Source organism: Delphinus delphis, chromosome 11 (genome assembly GCF_949987515.2).
Source record: "Delphinus delphis chromosome 11, mDelDel1.2, whole genome shotgun sequence".
NCBI lineage: Eukaryota > Metazoa > Chordata > Mammalia > Artiodactyla > Delphinidae > Delphinus > Delphinus delphis.
This window is the reverse complement of record NC_082693.1, coordinates 5,058,015-5,076,134: the sequence shown is the minus strand read 5'-3', so window position 1 is coordinate 5,076,134 and position 18,120 is coordinate 5,058,015. Positions and strand designations below refer to the sequence as shown.

At 47.9% G+C, this 18,120-nt stretch overlaps 1 protein-coding gene across 1 annotated transcript; it reads left to right on the top strand.

Moving 5' to 3' along the window:
* Positions 1-1,402: 1,402 nt before the first annotated feature.
* FGF23 (fibroblast growth factor 23) lies at positions 1,403-10,056 on the top strand. Its single transcript, XM_060024141.1, has 3 exons — positions 1,403-1,694; positions 7,334-7,437; positions 8,810-10,056. Exons 1-3 carry the CDS (start codon positions 1,499-1,501, stop codon positions 9,242-9,244), a joined length of 735 nt encoding a protein of 244 aa, XP_059880124.1. The 5' UTR covers positions 1,403-1,498; the 3' UTR covers positions 9,245-10,056.
* Positions 10,057-18,120: the final 8,064 nt, after the last annotated feature.

Genomic DNA, 18,120 nt, shown 5'->3' with positions numbered 1-18,120 from the left:
CTGAGATCATCATCGGAGGGGCAGCGGAGGGAACCGGAAGACCCTGTCCCGGCTCTCCTGTTTGTTTGTTTTGTGACTCTGGACGTGTGAACCCCAAGAGTTCCATTTCTTCGTGTCTAAACTTCAAATATGGATGACACCTGGGGAGTCTACCTCTCAGAGTGGCAGCGAGGTTCAGATGAGCTCATACCCGTGAAAATGCTTTGTAAACGATAAAAACACGTGCATGGGCAGGATAACCAATGCCACGTCTTTGTGCCCGCGTCTGTGTGACCACCCTTCCCATGGTGCCTTCTGTGTTAGCTGGGAGCGCCTGGGGCGGGGATCACATCGCTCCCCTCTGCCAGCAGCCCCGATCTCTAGCCTGCCGCCCGCACGTGGTCTGCACTCAGTAGAGGGGACGTGGGAAGCGCGACAGTCCCCTCGCATGTATGTTTTTCTAGAAGGCGTGCAGTGGCCTGCCCCCCAGGGGTGGCCCATGATAGGACTGTCGCCCCACACGAGAGGGCACGTCTAGTCCCAGGAGCCAGGCCCCCCACAGACACTAAACGTGGGGACGCCTGGCCTGCGGCTCTGCTCCCGGGACCCTCCCGGGCTCCGGTCCCTGGGCTTAGCCAGCAGACTTGTCATCTTCAGGAGGTTTCTGAATTCACCTCCACGCTATTGGAGAGACCACAATACCAGTGGAGTTGCCCTCGGCAGTTCAAATCGGGGAAACCGAGCAATCAAACCTCAGCATTCCATAAAGGCGCAGGGACTCTGAGGCCTTTCTCCTTCCCTCCCGTCTCGAAACCCTCCCAAGGCTGCAACCTTGCTTTTGTGCCTCTGTCTCGGTCTCCCACATCTTCACGAAGAGGGGGTCTCAGAGGACGCCACTGCCTGGTACTGACCTGGATTCCTTCTGTATCCCTCAGAACACCCACTTAGGGCTGTGCACAGACAAAGCTCTGGGCGCTTAGTTCCGGATTGGAATTAAAAAGACTGAGAAAAACAAAATGAGTGGACTTGATGGGAGATTAATTGCACAGGCATCTGTTGACTGCATGAGTGAAGCTGGATTTTTTCGGAACCACTGGCTGCCTTCGCATTTCCTGGTGGAAGTGGGGCAGGTCAGCAGACAACCCAGTGTCGTAGATAACTTTTGCCCACACATCATTCACTTTTGGGAGCGTTGGCTTGAAATTGAGGGGTGTGTGTGTGTGTGTGTGTGTGTGTGTGTGTGTGTGTGTGTGTCTGGAACCGACGTGCCTTCCGTGAGCCTCAGAGATCCCTGTATTCTCTTCAAATGGGCTGATTACAACACAGAGGATGTGGACGGTGGAGTTTTTCCTGTTTGATGTCACACTGCTACCCTTTAAAAGTCCGAGGGAAAAAAAGGAGGGAATGCAGCCTAGGAGCCTCAGGCCAGAAACCAGCAAGGAAGAGGAGAAACAGTCCAGGGAGGCCAGGCGCAGAGCCAGGGTCGGGTTTCAGACGCCACACCAGCCAGAGAGCCGCGATGCTGGGGGCCTGCCTGGGCCTCTGGGTCTGCACCCTGGTCTGTGCGGTCCACGCCTATCCCAACACCTCCCCGCTGCTGGGCTCCAGCTGGGGCGGCCTGACCCACCTGTACACGGCCACGGCCAGGAACAGCTACCACCTGCAGATCCACAGGGACGGCCACGTGGATGGCTCACCCCAGCAGACCATCTACAGTAAGTTGGGGCTCCGTCTAGGCTGGGAAGAGGGGGGACGGATCTGTGTCTCCACCTGCAGGGACTCGGGGAGGCCTTGGCTGGACCAGAGGGCTACTCCAGCCTCCTAGCTTCTCGCCCAGGATCCGTGAGTGCGTGTGTGCGTGTGTGCGCGTGTTTAAACCTTGGGAGAAGATTCTGCCGCCTCCCCAATTACTGTGTATTGGTTTCTCCCAACAAGAATAATTTCCATCTTAACTCCCACAACAGCAGCCACTTTCTCTGTGCCCCGTCCAAAGAGTCAAAACACGTACAAAAGACAGGCAAGGAGGCTGGGAGCAAAACAAGTCAGATCGGTCAGTAGACACTGAGTTTTGGCTCATGACTTTGGACTGGGTTAACAGTAGAGGTTGTGAAGATTTCTGTACCAGACCAGGGCTTGGAATAGATAAACCCAGAGGCCCTTTCCAACTCAGAGCTTCTAGTATGTTGGCCTTATAAAAGTTCTCAGGGAAAATGTATTAAAGACTAGACTGTCCAGGAATCCTGTCTTGATGAGTCTGACCCAGTGCCTCCATCCATCCATCCACGCACACCCTTCATCCAACAAGCTTACTAGGGCTTCAGTGGAACCCAGGATGCTGTGAGCTGGGGAGTCTTCTCTGTGGAGCTGGAAGATCCACTTATTAGCAAATGAATCTGGTTGGGAACTCACTGAAAACACGAGACAACCGGAATGTTTTTAAAGATTAGGTTTGTGGAAAGTTGGACCACAGTCCACAACAGTCAATCCATTAGCGGTGTTTCCGACGTCCCCAGAAGGAATAATGGGGTGGGGGGATGACGGATATTGAAAAAGACAAGGTCTTCTATTTGAGGAAAACTGTAAAAATTAAGGATCCAGAAAAATGCCAACCGATTCAAAATAGATCCAATCAGAGGAAGGGAAGAGTAAGCAGTGTCTCTGTTTAATTAAAGACAATTTCTTATAGGAATAATGACTGGCCCTTTACTGTTGCACTAAATTATTCTGTCATTTTGCTGTGGCCTTGCTATACGCAAGACATTCATCTGCTAAGAGTCAAAGGACCTTAAACCTGGTAGTGAGAGAGAGGCATGTGCAAAGCCAGGAGTTCAGACCTCTTCAGGTGCTCAGTGGATGGTGACAGGGGGTGAAAGAAAGGAGGAAGTTCTCCCCAAATGCCAAACAGGTTCCAGAACTTAGGGGGACACAGTGGATTCAGAAGTCAACATCTTGGAAGCCAAGTTTGAGTCCCATGGCAAAAATTCTGAAATAAATCTGGATACAGTTGATACATCCGAAGTATTGCCCATTTTATTCAATGGGTATTTAGCAGAACCTACAACGTGTCTGACATCGTGAAAAGCTCTGTGGCTTCAAAGGAAGACCAGCCCTTCACGCACCTCCAGGTTTCCAACCTTCGTGTCTCCCAGCTCATGACCAGCTTTGAGGAAACACAGTTTTGCCCTCTCGTGGAAGGCCGCCCTCACTTCAAGATGAGAGGCGATTTAAAACGCAGGACGGTAGATTATGGTAAATTATTTTGATTCCCCTACATGGAAAGGGCTGCAGATAATTAGAGAATGCTTATAAAATTTCTCTGTAATCACAGAATCCTTTTGATGAAAGGAAGCCCCCGAAGACACGGCCTGGTGGGGGGAGAGGGAGGGCTGTGAGCGGTGCCCGGAGTGGGTAGGGCTCAGCCCACTGAGTTTGCAGCATGAATCATAGAATTTTCCCTCTTATATCCACCGACCTTGGGCCCCGAGAAGGCACAGAGCGCTAGCTGGAATGAATTGAAATGACTGAGAGGAAGCAAAGTGAACTGAACTGATTTCAGATTTTTTTTTTTTTTTTTTACAGAAATGTGATTTTGTTTTGTCATATAAAGAACCTACTAAGCCTTGTGTCTCTGGCAATTAAGGAACCTGGGAAGGGACTGAGTCAGGGGCGAGAGAGAGACACTTTTGCTCGTTTATATAACATTTATACTATTCAGATCAGTTATCATGAGCACTATATATATAGACAGACAGATATACACACTAAGATAAAAAGTTACCCCAAAAGGAAAGAAGAAACACGGATGCCTGTAGCTCCGTAGGACAACTAAGTAACAGGCTGGAGAAGGATTTGTAATGACCTCCCCGATGAACGCAAAGCAACGGTTTCACATTGATGGCAAGGCGTGGAGTGTTTTTTCCCCTCCTAATTAATTACAGATTTCCAGTGAAATGTGGTTCACTCGATTACTGTGCTCTACTAAAGTCTTGATTAATAGTTGAGTGCTCAGCCCATCTCTGGTTTGCTGATCGTTGTAAAATTATCTGCCTACAAGATTCAATACCCTCGTGACTTGCAGCTGGTGTCAGGGAGTGCGTCTCCAATGTCTGTCTCCTTCCTACTATGAACAAGACTACCCTCCCACTCTCCATGAGCCCCGCTTTGTGGCAACAGCAGCAAAGAGATGCTTATTACCCCTGGTTACTATTACTCCCTGGCTCCTGGTCTTTTTATTTCCTCTCCTTCCCCAACGTCACTTTCTTGTGCTGAACTTGAAGCCGAACTATCCCTGGGCTCTCTAACCCTTCAAAATGTTATCTTTCTTTTGGGGAGCTCAAAGTCCTTTACATCCATCATCTTATTTATCAGTTATTGACCATGAGACTAGAATAGGGCAGATAATTTTCTACTTTTATAGCAGAGATTGAGGCAAAGTGGTAATAGTAACAATCACCGGCATTTAGAAAGTGGGTTTATAGCAGATAAAAATATTATCTCCTTACACCCCAAAGATGACCAAATGAAATAAATGATTCTACTGCATATAAGAAAACAGAGGTTCAAGGACTCAGATAACTGGCTTGTGGTCACATAGGCGGTAAATGACCTCGGGGAGACCTGGACCCAGGTCCCCTGCTTCTTCTGTATCACGTGCACAGACACGGCATCACGAAAGGAAATGTCCTTTACGCCTGCCGGGCTCCAACAGGTGTGGTCCCAGCGGCCAGCGGTTGGTGCCTTCTTTCTGCCAAATGCTGCCCTTGGGTCGGTGCAGAGCTGCCTCAGTCACCTGCACGGGGAGGACAATTGGCTCTTCCATTTGCTGGACTTTTGCACCGGCTCCTGTGGGTTTGATTCAAGCCTGTGCGTCCTCACGGCAGCAGCTCCCGGTGCCCCTGAAGGCTGTCTTCTGTCCTCACTGGCCCTGGAGACAACGCACACTGCTCACAGGGACCCAGGCATCGGCTGGCAGCTGGCAGGGTGTGGGCTTATCGTCAGGGGCAGGCCAGCCATCCTCCACAGGGCCTTCCACCTGCTGAATGTTTTCAAGGCCCTTTTTTACAGCATCATCCCATTTGATCCTGGTTGCAACCCTGGGAAGCACGCAGGACAGCTGTGCTTCTTCTTTCTTCCCAGCTGAGGACGCTGAGGCTCGAGTGATGAGCTGCCCAAGGCTACAGAGGTAGTACAGGGCGTAACAGGGACCAGAATCTCAGCGCCCCAGCTCCGGGCTCCTGGCTCAGCCCCTCTCCCCTGACCCCCTCGGGGGTACCGTGACCTGGGGGCCTCATGGCCGTGGCCTGGATCTCGGCCCTTGACTTCATCTTCTGAGGCTTGTCGTGACGTCAGCTGGAGACGAGCTCCAGGGCTGTGGGCAGAAGATGTTAGGGTCACTGACCTGAGTTTCCTGAGTTTGAATCGTGCCTTGGTTTCCTCATGATTTAAATGGGGAGGCTGCTACTTCCAATATTAATACTGGTGACATTAACAACATAGCTGGTTTTGTGGGGGGAGGTTTTCGGAGGTGGGATTCTTTTCTTATTTATTTATTTTTGGCCGTGACCCATGGCATGTGCGATCTTAGTTGCCCGACCAGGGACTGAACCTTCAGCCCCTGCAGTGGAAGTGCAGAGTCTTAACCACTGGACCACCAGCGAAGTCCCACAGCAGCTATTTTGAGAGTTTAAATGTGTCAAATACGCAGAGTGCAACATCTCAAAACAGTTACGAAGTGTAATTTTTTTTCCCCCAAGTAGACTGAAAATTCATCAGGCTGGAAACAGTTTCTTCCATGTTCCTTATGTCTCTCTCAGGCCTTCTCTCAACATTAGCCACAGATCTGAGACTCACAGGCAAACCCCGTTACGGAGCATTTAATATCTTCCGCACCTCCCATGCCCCACCCCACTTCCAGAAGCTTCCCTCAAGCCTAATCCTTAGCCAAACTTGGAAACCAGTGACCTCTCCTCTTGGCCCTCTGCCTGGGCTTGTTCCCAGCCTCGTGGCCTCTGCCCCACATCACTCTGACTTCTCTGCGCTCAGCTAGTGTCTAGTACTGCCTGCCGCTCTCCTTGGAGGGCTCTGTGCTGAGCCTCCGTGGGGGTAGATCTGGGCTATGAGTCACCCCACGAGGCACCATCACTTACTGGGCACAGATGCCTGGCGTTTCCACCCTCTCCAGGCTCAAGACTCGACCCCCTGCCTGGGCTACCTGCCTGGGAACTGTGAGGCCAAATGAGATGTGTGGGGAAATTCTGTGGTCGGCAAAGGGAAGAGGCCCCAAGACCCGAAAAGGTGATTCTAGTAGAAAATGTCAGGTAATTAAACAGCATCCGGGGAGGAGTCTTGCTGAATTAGCACGCACGCCACGCCTCTTCTGGTCTCACTGCGCCCTTGCTACAAAACAGAAACTTAAAGTACTCACTGGTACCTGTTAGACTTGCACGTCCCCATGGGGGTGGGGGGGGTCACGCTTAAAACTGTTGTCAGTTACTCAGGGTGTAGGTAGTGTGAATGCGTTTCAGGCCTTTGTCCAGGGCTAGTTTTTGAGAGGGGCTGCACGTGGGGGCACCACCAAGTGAGAAAAGGACCAAGAATAGCGATGAAGAAGCAAGAAGTAATTCCCTGCGTCCCAGGATCTACTCGACACGGAAAGATACACCGTCTGCTTCTAAGTGGCTCACCCCAGGGAGGCACCAGACATGTGAACTTATTAAGGCAGGTGAGGAGATACACGCTCTGAGAGAGGCGAGTCGGAGCGGCTGAGAAGAACAGGTCATTCTGATTAGGGAGATTAGGAAAGTCTCCATAAAATAGTGACCTCTGAGCCTGGCCTTGAAGCGTGAGTGACCTCGATAAGCAGAGGCGGGAGGAGAACCATCGGAATACAGTTCTTGACACATAAAGGGTGCTGACTGCTGTATCACTGACTCCTGCACGGCTCCCTGGGTGGAGGGTCAAGCTGGATGCTTGAAAGACATCTGGGCATAGATTTAAACATCACAAAAGCAGAAGGCTCGGGAGGATGTGCCCACCACCACAGACATTAAGAAGTATGAGACAGGCAAAGGGGAAAATAAAGAGAGTCCAAGCAGAGAGAGAAACACGTTGGTACAGGTGGAAGAAAGCTGGGAGTTCAGGGTGCTCCTTACAGGCAGGACGACACGCAGGAGGCAAGGGGGGAGGGGGGAGGGGGGAGGGGCGGGGGAGGGGAAGTCAGAAGAAAGAGGCTGAACAAGGACAAGAGGAGGCTTCTGTGAAATCATCACCACCCTTTAGATCAATCAAGGGAGGCTCCTTGGAGGTAGGGGCGGGATGTGAAGCCAGGTTTTGACTTGAATGATTTTCTCCATAGGTGCCCTGATGATCAGATCTGAGGATGCGGGATTCGTGGTGATTACAGGGGTGGTGAGCCGGAGGTATCTCTGCATGGACTTCAGAGGCAACATTTTTGGATCTGTGAGTTTCTTTGTGTGCTGGGTAATTCTTTGCAGATAATTGTTTCATTGCTCTGGCAAAATGTAGAATTTTATAGCTTAAAGATTCCACTTGCACATTACCCGGGTGATGTTTTCACTGAGTACTTTTTTCCATCTAAGTATCAAATGCTCAGGCTTATACAGCTGAGGTCTGACCCCAAGCCTTCTGGCTTTGGAGCATCTGGGCTCTCAGTCTCTAGTCCTACCTGCCCTTTGGTCCCCATTTTTTAACTAGCACAGCACCTTGTCCGCAGCCCAGGTCCTCAAGTCACATACGTTCATGTTGGAAAGTCCATTAGAAAGAAAGGGTGAGAAGCCACTGGGGTCTCATGATCTTGTTACTAGATATCCTTGACCTTGGGCAAGTCCCCTATTTCTCTCAACTTCAGTTTCCTCACCCGGAAAAAGTCAAGTGGGATGGACCATGTGCCCTGTGGGGCTCCCCCAAATCAAGATCTGTAACGAACTCCCTCGGCCCCAGCTGTGATGGCTGGTCTTTTGGACTGGCGAGCAAGGGCTTTCCCAAACTACAGGGCGCAGCATATTCCAAAGCACGGGGGGGCATTGGACAGAAGCAGGGCTGTGCGTCTCAGAAGCTCCTCCCACCAGCAATTCCAAGAGAGCAATGACTTTCTGTTTTACTTACTTCTGTGTCCCAGCACCCACCATAGTATCTGCCCAGAGTACATAAATATCTGTTGAACAAATATAGACAAATAAGTACATAAATACCTGTTGACCGCATATAGGCATATACAGAGTCCCCTCATCTGTAAAATACTTACTCCGTGGACTTCTGAGGATTAAAGGACATCCTACGTAAAGGCCCTAGCAGGCACTTAGCAAAACACAGCACCAGTTAGCGGCAGAGTGAGGGCTCACGTAGGTCACCTGGTGATGAAGTTCATGTCCCTTAATTCCCAAACTCTGTTCTGCCTCCGAGGGGGAGTCTCCTTACTTATGTGCGGCCCTACAAAGCCCAGCCCACCTTTGTCCAGGTGAGGAGACAGACCGAAGCCACCTCCGAGCCAAAAACAAAAGGCAGAGAGAGGACAGGCCTCAGTCCAGAAAGCAGACAGAGGCGCCGGCTCCGTCCAGCCCGGCCCCAGGCAGCCAAGTGCCGGCGGCGGGTCCGCAGGCGGGGCCGCGAGCTCCCCAAGCCTGTCCCCACCTGCCAGTCGTAACCGCAGTTTGGAAATGAGTGGAAATCACTTTTGCTCAGCAGGGCACGACGGGGTTAAAGGCAAGGCCCCAGGAGAGTGGGTGGGAGAATTGGGGTCCCGGGATGGAGCTGGTCCCATCCAGCCCGCCGAGGACTTCGGCCTCACCCGGTCGCCCCGCCCCGCTTTCAGCATCACTTCAGCCCCGAGAGCTGCAGGTTCCGGCAGCGGACGCTGGAGAACGGCTACGACGTGTACCACTCGCCGCAGCACCGCTTCCTCGTCAGCCTGGGTCGGGCCAAGCGGGCCTTCCTGCCGGGCACCAACCCGCCCCCGTACGCGCAGTTCCTGTCGCGCAGGAACGAGATCCCGCTGCTGCACTTCGCCACCGCGCGGCCCCGGCGCCACACGCGCAGCGCGCACGACGGCGGGGACCCGCTGAGCGTGCTCAAGCCGCGCGCCCGCGCCACGCCCGCGCCCGCCTCCTGCTCGCAGGAGCGGCCCAGCGCCGAGGACAGCGGCCCTGCGGCCAGCGACCCGCTGGGGGTGCTCCGCGGCCACCGGCTGGACGCGCGCGCCGGGCCGGGGGGCGCCGAGCGCTGCCGGCCCTTCCCCAGCTTCGCTTAGGGCGGCCCAACTCGGAAAGCCAAACCATCTGGGGCGCGGGCTGGAGGTGGGGCGAACCGGCCCCGCTTCCTCCCTTAGCGGGAGGTCCCCGGGGATTGCCCTTGGAGCGGTGGCGCCCCTCGCCTTCCTCCTCCCACCTGGACGCGCTCCTTTGGGAGAGAAAGGGTTCCCTCACCCCCAGTCCTTCCTCTTCCCTCTCCTCTCCTCTCCATCAGTCTAACATTAAGAACAGGGGCTTAGCGAGTTGACCAGCCGGGAGGTGAAGCAGGGAGCCCAAGCCAGCGGCTTCTCCACCGCCCCCTGCTTTGTGCCATCTGCCTGGACCCTGTTGGCAGGGTTTGAGTTTGCAACCTTGACCTGGGGGATTAACAGCTCGACTGAGCAAAACCCATGAAAATCCTAACCTCAAGCCTTCGTTCTTCCTTAAGCATCTCTGGAGAAGGGCCGTCAACAAGACTGGGGGTAGGCTGGTCAAAACTTAGCCAGAATGAGCACCCGGAGGATGGAGGCAGGGATCAAGCTAGAGACGCGAGCTCCTTACAGGATGGCCCCTTGCCCTGCTCTGTCCCTCTGTGCAGCCAAAGCCCGGCCCAGAGTGACGCTGGCTTCCCACGTGGCCCCTGCCTCTCGGCCCTACCTTTGGCTTGAGTGAATTGGGCCTGAGGAGTTTTGGTCTTGGCTCCTGAAAATCTACCCTGCTAGGATTTGTTTTTCAAAATGGAAATAAATTCAAACTCTCCCAAGAGGCCCTTAATTAAACCTCTGCTTTCAGGCTGAGTGGTGATCCATTCTGGATGAATCAGACAAATGTTGCAAGGAGGGGCCTGGTGACAAGGGGACTGCTCTGGGCTGGGTTTTTGTGCCAATTGTGTCTTTTTTTTTTTTTTTTTTTTTTTTTTGTGGTACGCGGGCCTCTCACTGTTGTGGCCTCTCCCGTTGCGGAGCACAGGCTCCGGACGCGCAGGCTTAGCGGCCATGGCTCACGGGCCCAGCCGCTCCGCGGCATGTGGGATCTTCCCGCACCGGGTCACGAACCTGTGTCCCCTGCATCAGCAGGCGGACTCTCAGCCACTGCGCCACCAGGGAAGCCCCAGTTGTGTCCTTTTGTGAAGTGGCATCGGGAATTCCGGGGAAAGAAGCCCAACCACCAGGGATCCCAGTGTAGGAGTCAGGAAAAGCCAGCACTGTCAGCTCTTCACCATGACCGCAACCCGCCCTGTAGCCGTGGCTAGAGGCCTAGCTAAAACACTCCTAGGCGGGCGTGTCTGGGTCTTACTCCACTTGGACGTTCTGGGGGCACCAAATGAAGACAGCTGTCAGTCCCAGGAGCCCCAGCGCCACCCTGAGGAAAACCAACCCTCACTTACAGAACAGCTGAGCACCAGGCAGGGGGAGGCTGATACCTTAGTCATCCTCAGGGGCCCCATTTCCTACCTCTATTTAAATGGCCACCTGAACAGCAGAATATGCACGAGCAGAGTAGATGCGAACAGCAGCTCCCTCCCAGTCACCTTCTCCCCCTGCTGCCATCACGCACCCGACCTTAGAAACGGATCCATTCTTTTACTTATGAGAGAAGCATTGGCCGACTGCTCTCACCTATGGTTTCAGGCTGATCTTGAAGGATGAGTTCCTCTTTCAAAACACTCAGACTGTGTATAATAACTATATAGCAGTGCACGGCAACTATTTTCTTTATAGTTTTCATTTTCCGTTCGAGATATTATAGTGTATAAAAGCTACTGGAAACCTAAATGGAAAGGACTTCGGCAGAACACTGGTTCCTTGGGGTTTTCTCTTTGGCAGAGCTAAGAGAGCCTCACAATGTCTTATGTCACTTAGCACGTGGCAATATTTATTTATTTATTTGGAAGATTTTTGCCTATCGCTCTATATTGATGGATATTTATAAAAATGTAACACCACCTTTTTCCTCTCTTCTTTTAAAAAAATAAAATTTATCTCAGCTTCTCTTAGCTTTTCCTTTTTGTATTACTGCACAAAAGTACATCGAACTATGAGAATAAAAGGAACTACGGGAGGAATTACGGGAGGGGAGCAATTGGAAAATCTAGAGGGAGCAGAGTTGAAAATTTTCAGAATTTTAAAATAGTCAAGGTTTTTTCCATACACAGATGAACTCAGCAATTTTGCCTAATTCAGACAGAATTATTGAAAACAAGGAAAAAATTTTAATGCTGGATTTCTGATCACTCTAGCTTGTGTTTCCTTTAAAGAGAGGAATTTTTTTTTATTTGAAAAATACCCACAGACACAGCCACCTCAAGATCCCAGTAAGCTTCTAAAGAAAGACGACACATTCCAGGCTCTGGAAGAAATAAGGGGAAGTGGCCCAGAGTCAAGAGAAAACTCAATCGCTAGAAACCAACCGTTAGATGCCCCAGATCTTGGAATTAGCAGCAGGAACGTTAAAGCAGCTATTATAAATATAGTTAAGGGTTTTAAAGGAAGGAGTGGTAATAAGGAGCAAAGAGATCAGGAATCTCAAAAGAGAAAAGAAATAATAAAAAGAACCAAGTAGAAATCAAAACTTGAAAGATACAATATCAGAAATAATAAATTTATTAAATGTGCTTAATAGTAGATGGAGGACGAAAGAACAGTCATTGAAGATAATAAAGTTAACATGTAATCTAATCTGAAGAAAGAAAAAATATGTTAAAAAAATAATGACCAGAGTCTCAGTGATCTGTGTGACAATATCAAACTGTCCAAAACATGTGTACGTGGAGTCCCAAGAAAGGAGCGGGAAGAGTTGAGGAATAATATTTGAAGGTACAATGGCTGAAATTTTCCCCCAATTGATGAAAAACTAATGTACTGATAAAAGAAGCTCAGCAAACCTCAAGAAAAATAAAAACAAAGAAAACCACAGTCAAACTGTGATTTGAGTATATCACAAACTTCTGAAAGCAAGGATAAAATCTTGAAGGCTGCTGAAGAAAAATGAAACTTTAGGTATACGTGAACAGCTGTGCACAGCTGAGTTCTCACCATAAACAAGGGAAGCCATAAGGCGCTGAAAAGGCTGAAAGAAAATAAAGCTACATGCCCAGAATTACATATCCTGCTAGAACATCCTTCAAAAGTGGGGAGGGGGAAACGAAGGTGAAGTAAAAACTGACAGAACTTGTTGCCAGGCTGAAGAGAAATAACACCATGTAGAAAACAAAGAAGGGCAGCAGAAATAGTAAAAATGTGGGTAAATTCAAACAACTACAAATATGTGATACACTTTCTTCTCTTGGTTTCTTTAAAATACCACTTAAAGCAAGAATTACAACACTGTACTGTGTGGCAGAATTTCCACACGGGATGGGAAGGGTAAATGAAGGAGACGGTTGCAAGATTGTAACACTGTATGTGAAAGTCATACAACGTGAATTCTAAGTAGACTGTGATGAGAATATATGCATATTATAATTCCTAAAGTACCTCCAATAATAAGAACAATGAAAGGGGTGTTGACAAAAGCCATTAGAAGTATTAAAAGAGAATACTAAAAAAAATATTCAATTATCCCAAAAGGAGGCAGAAAAGGAAGAACAGTAGAAGAAAAATCAGAGGGGACCAATAGAAAAATGACAAGACTAAATCCAACCATATCAATAATTAGATCATATATAAATAAAGCACCACGACTAAAGGCAGCAATGGTCAGAATGCATGAAATAAAAACACCATTTACATGTTGTCTATAAAAGATGGACTTGAAAGAAAAGAAGGGAAGGATAGTATATTAGTTCGCTGCCATAACAAAATGCCACAGACTGGGTGGCTTAAACAACAGGAATTTACCTTCACAGAGCTCTGGAGGCCAGAAGTCCAAGGTCAAGGTGCCAGCAGGTTTCACTCCTTCCGAGGCCTCTCACCTAGGCTTAGAGGCACCACCTTCTCGCTGCGTCCTCACCTGGTCTTTCCTCCGTACTCAGGCATCCCTGGTGTCTCTTAGTGTGAACAAATTTACTCTTCTTTTTAGAACCCAAGCCAGACTGGATTAGTACTTTCCTTACTGGCCCCATTTTAACTTAATTGCCTTTTTAAAGGCCCTCTCCCCAAACACTTTCACATTCTGAGTTATTTGGGGCTAGGACTTCAACACATGAATTTGGGAGGACATAATCCAGTCCATAACAAATATATACAGTGAAAACAGTAAGCATAAGAAGTATGGCTTACTGTATAAATAGCAAACAAAATAGGCTTCAAGTTAAGGAATACTGCCATTGGTAAAGAGGAACGTTGCTTAATGACAAAAGGGCCAATTCATAAGGAAGCATAAAAATCACAAATGTTTATGTCTCTAAAAACAGAGTAACAAAACACGTGAAGCAAAACTGACAAAACTGAAGGGAGGAATAGACGAGTACTAATCTGAGTTGGCAATGTGAACATTCCTCTCTCAGTAACTGAGTAAGCGAACAGGCAAAACATCAGAAAGATTAGTGGCATCTAAGCGACACTATTGATGAACTTCATATAACTTACATTTACAGCGCATCAAACCCGACAACTGCAGAAGACAGTCTTTCTGCACAGACGGAATGTCCATCAACACAGACCACATACAGGCCAGCAAACAAGCTCAATTAACTCAAAAGTTCAAAATCTTACAGAGCAAAATAAATGACTGAATAAATAAATAAATAGGGAGAAGAGTACAGTCCCTCAGGCAGAGTTCCGAGTGATGGATGTGGATACTGTGTCCTTAAGAAGGGAGCATAAACCCCACTGTGCACACAGACTTCCTTCCGAAAGGTATAGTCAGAAAAGGGGGAAAGAAGAGCCTCTTTGCAGTGGAGAAACCTCACGAACACTGCCGCAGGCAGGTGATCAGGTCAGTATCAAAATCAACACCAACAATCAAACGAAATAAGTCCCGTTGACAGTGTGTACTCCTGAGATGATGTGATAAAAAATGGTACTTTGCTTCTGTGGTCTTCTCCCAGAAAACCATAACCCCACTCTAATCATGAGAAGAACACCAAATTCCAACAGATACACATCCTATAAAACATGCTACTAATCCTCCTCAAAACTGCCAAGGTCACCGAAACACAAGCAAAGTCTGAGAACCTGTCACAGCCAAGAGGAGCCTAAGGAGACGGAACCCTATGTAACACCATGTGGGATGGGGCTGGGAATCCTGGAACAGGAGGAGGACAGAAGGAGGTAAAAACCAAGGAAATCTGAATGAACTGTGGGCCTTAGTTAATAACACCGATCCATTGGTTAACAAGGGTACCATACTAAGGTTAAGATATCAATAACAGAGGAACTGAGCACAGGGTATATGGAACTCCTGGTACCATATTCTCAACGTTTCTGTAAACCTAAAACTATTCTAAAAAATAAAGTCTATTTTCAAATGTACATGGAGATAAAAAGGTCCTGTAACAGCAAAAGAAAATCAAGATAAGGAATTCAGAAATAGACCCACACTTATGTGATCAACTGATTTTTGACAAAGGAACAAAGCAAGTCAAGGGAAGAGGAGTCTCTTCAACAAATGCTGTTGGAACAACCGGAAGAACCACGTGGAAGAACCATGCAACTCAACCCCTCATCTCACACCATACACAAAAATTAATTCCAGAGGGATAAACTGGGAGATTGGGATTGACATATACACACCACTATATATAAAATAGATAACTAATAAGGACCTACTGTATAGCACAGGGAACTCTACTCAATACTCTGTAATGGCCTATATGGGAAAAAGAATCCAAAAGAGAGTGGATACATGTATATGTATAACTGAATCACTTTGCTGTACACCTGAAACTAACACAATATTGTAAATCAACTATACTCCAATAAAATTTTTTAAAAATAATTTGCATCATGAAAAAAATAAAGTTGACAGTAAAAACAAAAACAAAACTAATTCCAGATAGATTAAGACCTAAACAAAAAAGGTAAAATTACAAAACTTCTAGAAGAAGACAGAGTATCTCTATAGTTAGGGGGTGGGCAAAGATTTCTGAGAACACAGAAAGCAATAACCACAAAACAAACACAGTGGTAAATCAGTCTCATGAAAATGAACAACTTCTCATAAAAAACACTGTTAAGAAAATAAAGTTATATTTTATAACCAACATATAGGCTGGTATATTATAAATATCTAAAAGCCTGTGTGTGTACATACACACAGACCTGGAGCAAAGGTCTGACAACTTTCTTGTATATTAAGCATACACCCACACCTACGCTACAACCAGCCCAAGAGAAATGAAAACACATATCCAGAAAAAGACTTGTAAAGAAGAAGAATTTGTAGCAGCTTTTTCAAAATACTCCCAAACTGGAAATGGTCCACATGTCACCAATAGAACAGATAAACTGTGGTATGTTCATTCCCACAATGGAATTCAATGCAGTAATAACAAGGAAGACCTAGGTTAGCAGTGAGCACACCTGACAGCCAGACCTTGGTTTCTAAATACCATTTCTGCTGAAAGCAAATGGCTCCAGGGCTCTTTGGAGAAAAAGCTGATTCCCAGGACTGAGGCTGGGAAAGAGTAAGATGATTCTGGAGCATCTTGTTCGTCAGAAAAGAAAGACGCGCTTAAAGAATGATGGGAATATCCCAACAGAACACAAGAAGCAGCTGCGAAGTGTTCCCACAGGACAAATTTGGGACAATCTGAGCATCAAATAATGAGAGTACTGGAATTTAAGTCATTGAATAAGAATCCCTGAGTTCATAGTGATAGAAATAAATAAGTAGGGGAGAAGGGAAAGTTCTTCCTTACTGTATAATACCAACTAATACATAAACAAAAATAGAGATAGAAAATAATCAATGGAGGCTAAAAGTGTGGGTGACAGTTTAATGAGGAACCAGATAAACAGTCATTTCATGGCAGATGGACGTGGTGATACCACTCACACACCTCCTGACAAGACTCACCAAGGACACATCCTTCCTCGGGTGCTTCTGACAAAGAAGCATAACCTGAATCTAAGAATGAGAAGCACCAGAAAAACCCAGTAACTAGCCTGTAGCCTCTAATTTTTCTTTTAACAACTGGGTCAAGAAAGACAAAGAAAGGCTAAGGAACAGTTCCAGATCAGAGAAGAATGAAGAGGCATGACAATGAAATGCAGCACGTGGTCCCGGACTGGATGCTGGGTTGGGGGGTGAGGAAACAGTAGGCAGAAGGCACACCGATGGAATAACTGACAAAATTTAAATATGGTCTGTTGCCCAGATAATAAATTCTATCAGTATCAACCTTCCTGATTTTGATATTTATTCTGTGGCTGTATATAAGGACACCTTTGACCTTAAGATTAACACACATTGAAATTTTGCAGGGGAAAAAGGGCATGATGTCTCCAACTCACTCTCAAATGTTTCTGAGGGAAAAGACACACACGAGCGTGAACGACAAAGCAAATGGGGCAAAATGTAAGCAAGTGGTGAATCCGGGTAAAGAGATTAACCCAAGGAGTTTCTTGGATCACTCTCGCCATTTTTCTGTAGGTCTGACATATCAAAACCAAAAGGTTACCAGAACACACGTACAGAATTCTAATTATTCTCCATTTAACATGAGGAAACAGCAGCTCGGGGATATTAAGAGACTTGCTTGGCCACAATACTAGAAGAACTTGGATGCAGGTTTTCTGACCACAAACCTTCCCTGTGTCACTGCCCGGTCCCACCAGACATGAATCCATCAACAGACAACCCCTTGGCACAGGCCACAGAGCCATGCCTCCCTGCCCCATCCCCTCTGCTCTCTGCCCCCGTCTCCTGTTGCCTGCCCAGCGCCCCCCAAGCTCGGGTCCCACACGCAGAGCTCGACCCCTCCTCGGGCCCCTGCGCCCCCCATTCCATCTGGGTTGCTTTCCTCCCACAGATGAGCAGAGTCGCCTTGGGTCCTCCAAGCCCACCCAGGGAAGCCCTTCTGCACGTCCCCCAAAGAAAGCAGCACGCCTCCCTCCGCGCCTGATTCACTCCCTTCCATTGCATCGGCCACAATGACAGGTCATGTATTTATCCTCCCTGACGGGGTATAGGCTCCACAAGGATGCGGACTTGGTCTATTTTTTGTTCATTGCCATATATTCGCAGTTCGTGTAATAGTCTAATAGTTCTTATAATAGCCTGGCATGTGTGTGCCATGCTCAAAATGTATTTACCAAATGACTAAACAAATGAATAGAGGCATGTGATTCCAATTAAATGTGCAACAGAATTTTTCTGGAGATTGACCAGTTGGTTCTAACATGTGTATAGAATAGAGGTGCTCACCCTACAAGGTACTCAGCTGCAAAGCGAACGTAACTGAGGATGCCAGTGTGACGGGAACCCAGAGCTTGCACTAAAACAGAACAGAGTCCACACACTCCGGCAAATGTGGGTACGTGGGGGTCTGACCGAGACTCACCAGACACCTGGGAAAAGAAAGACTCCTAATAGTGATGCTGGGGTAACTGTTTCCCCATACGGAAAAATAAAAGATTGAATTCTGACCTTATACAAGAATAAATTCCAGGTAATTTAAAGATTTAACATTTAAAAAACTCCTGTAACACTGTAAGGGAAAGGAGATTAGGATATGACCTCATGGTAAAGAAGGCTTCTTAAAGACACCCGCAACTCCCCCCCAACCATAAAGGACAAGGTGTATCGGCAGTTTGACTTCAAAATAAAAAACACGTGAAAAAAATGGATGGTAACACAGGCAAGAGATCAGTGAACTGCAGGATATTTGCAAGGTCTCCTGTAACTCACTAAGAAAACGCCCCACAGCCCAACAGAAAACCAGACCAAGAAGGTACGGTGGTGACTCGCCAGGGAGGGAAGCCCCATTGTCAACGTGCACGTGAAAAAACTG

Excerpts from the sequence above, each read along its gene's own strand:
- FGF23 (XM_060024141.1), top strand. The coding sequence starts at position 1,499 with ATGCTGGGGGCCTGCCTGGGCCTCTGGGTCTGCACCCTGGTCTGTGCG. Across the intron at positions 1,695-7,333 it reads ACCCCAGCAGACCATCTACA|GTGCCCTGATGATCAGATCT; the intron begins GTAAGTTGGGGC and ends TTTTCTCCATAG. Across the intron at positions 7,438-8,809 it reads GAGGCAACATTTTTGGATCT|CATCACTTCAGCCCCGAGAG; the intron begins GTGAGTTTCTTT and ends CCCCGCTTTCAG.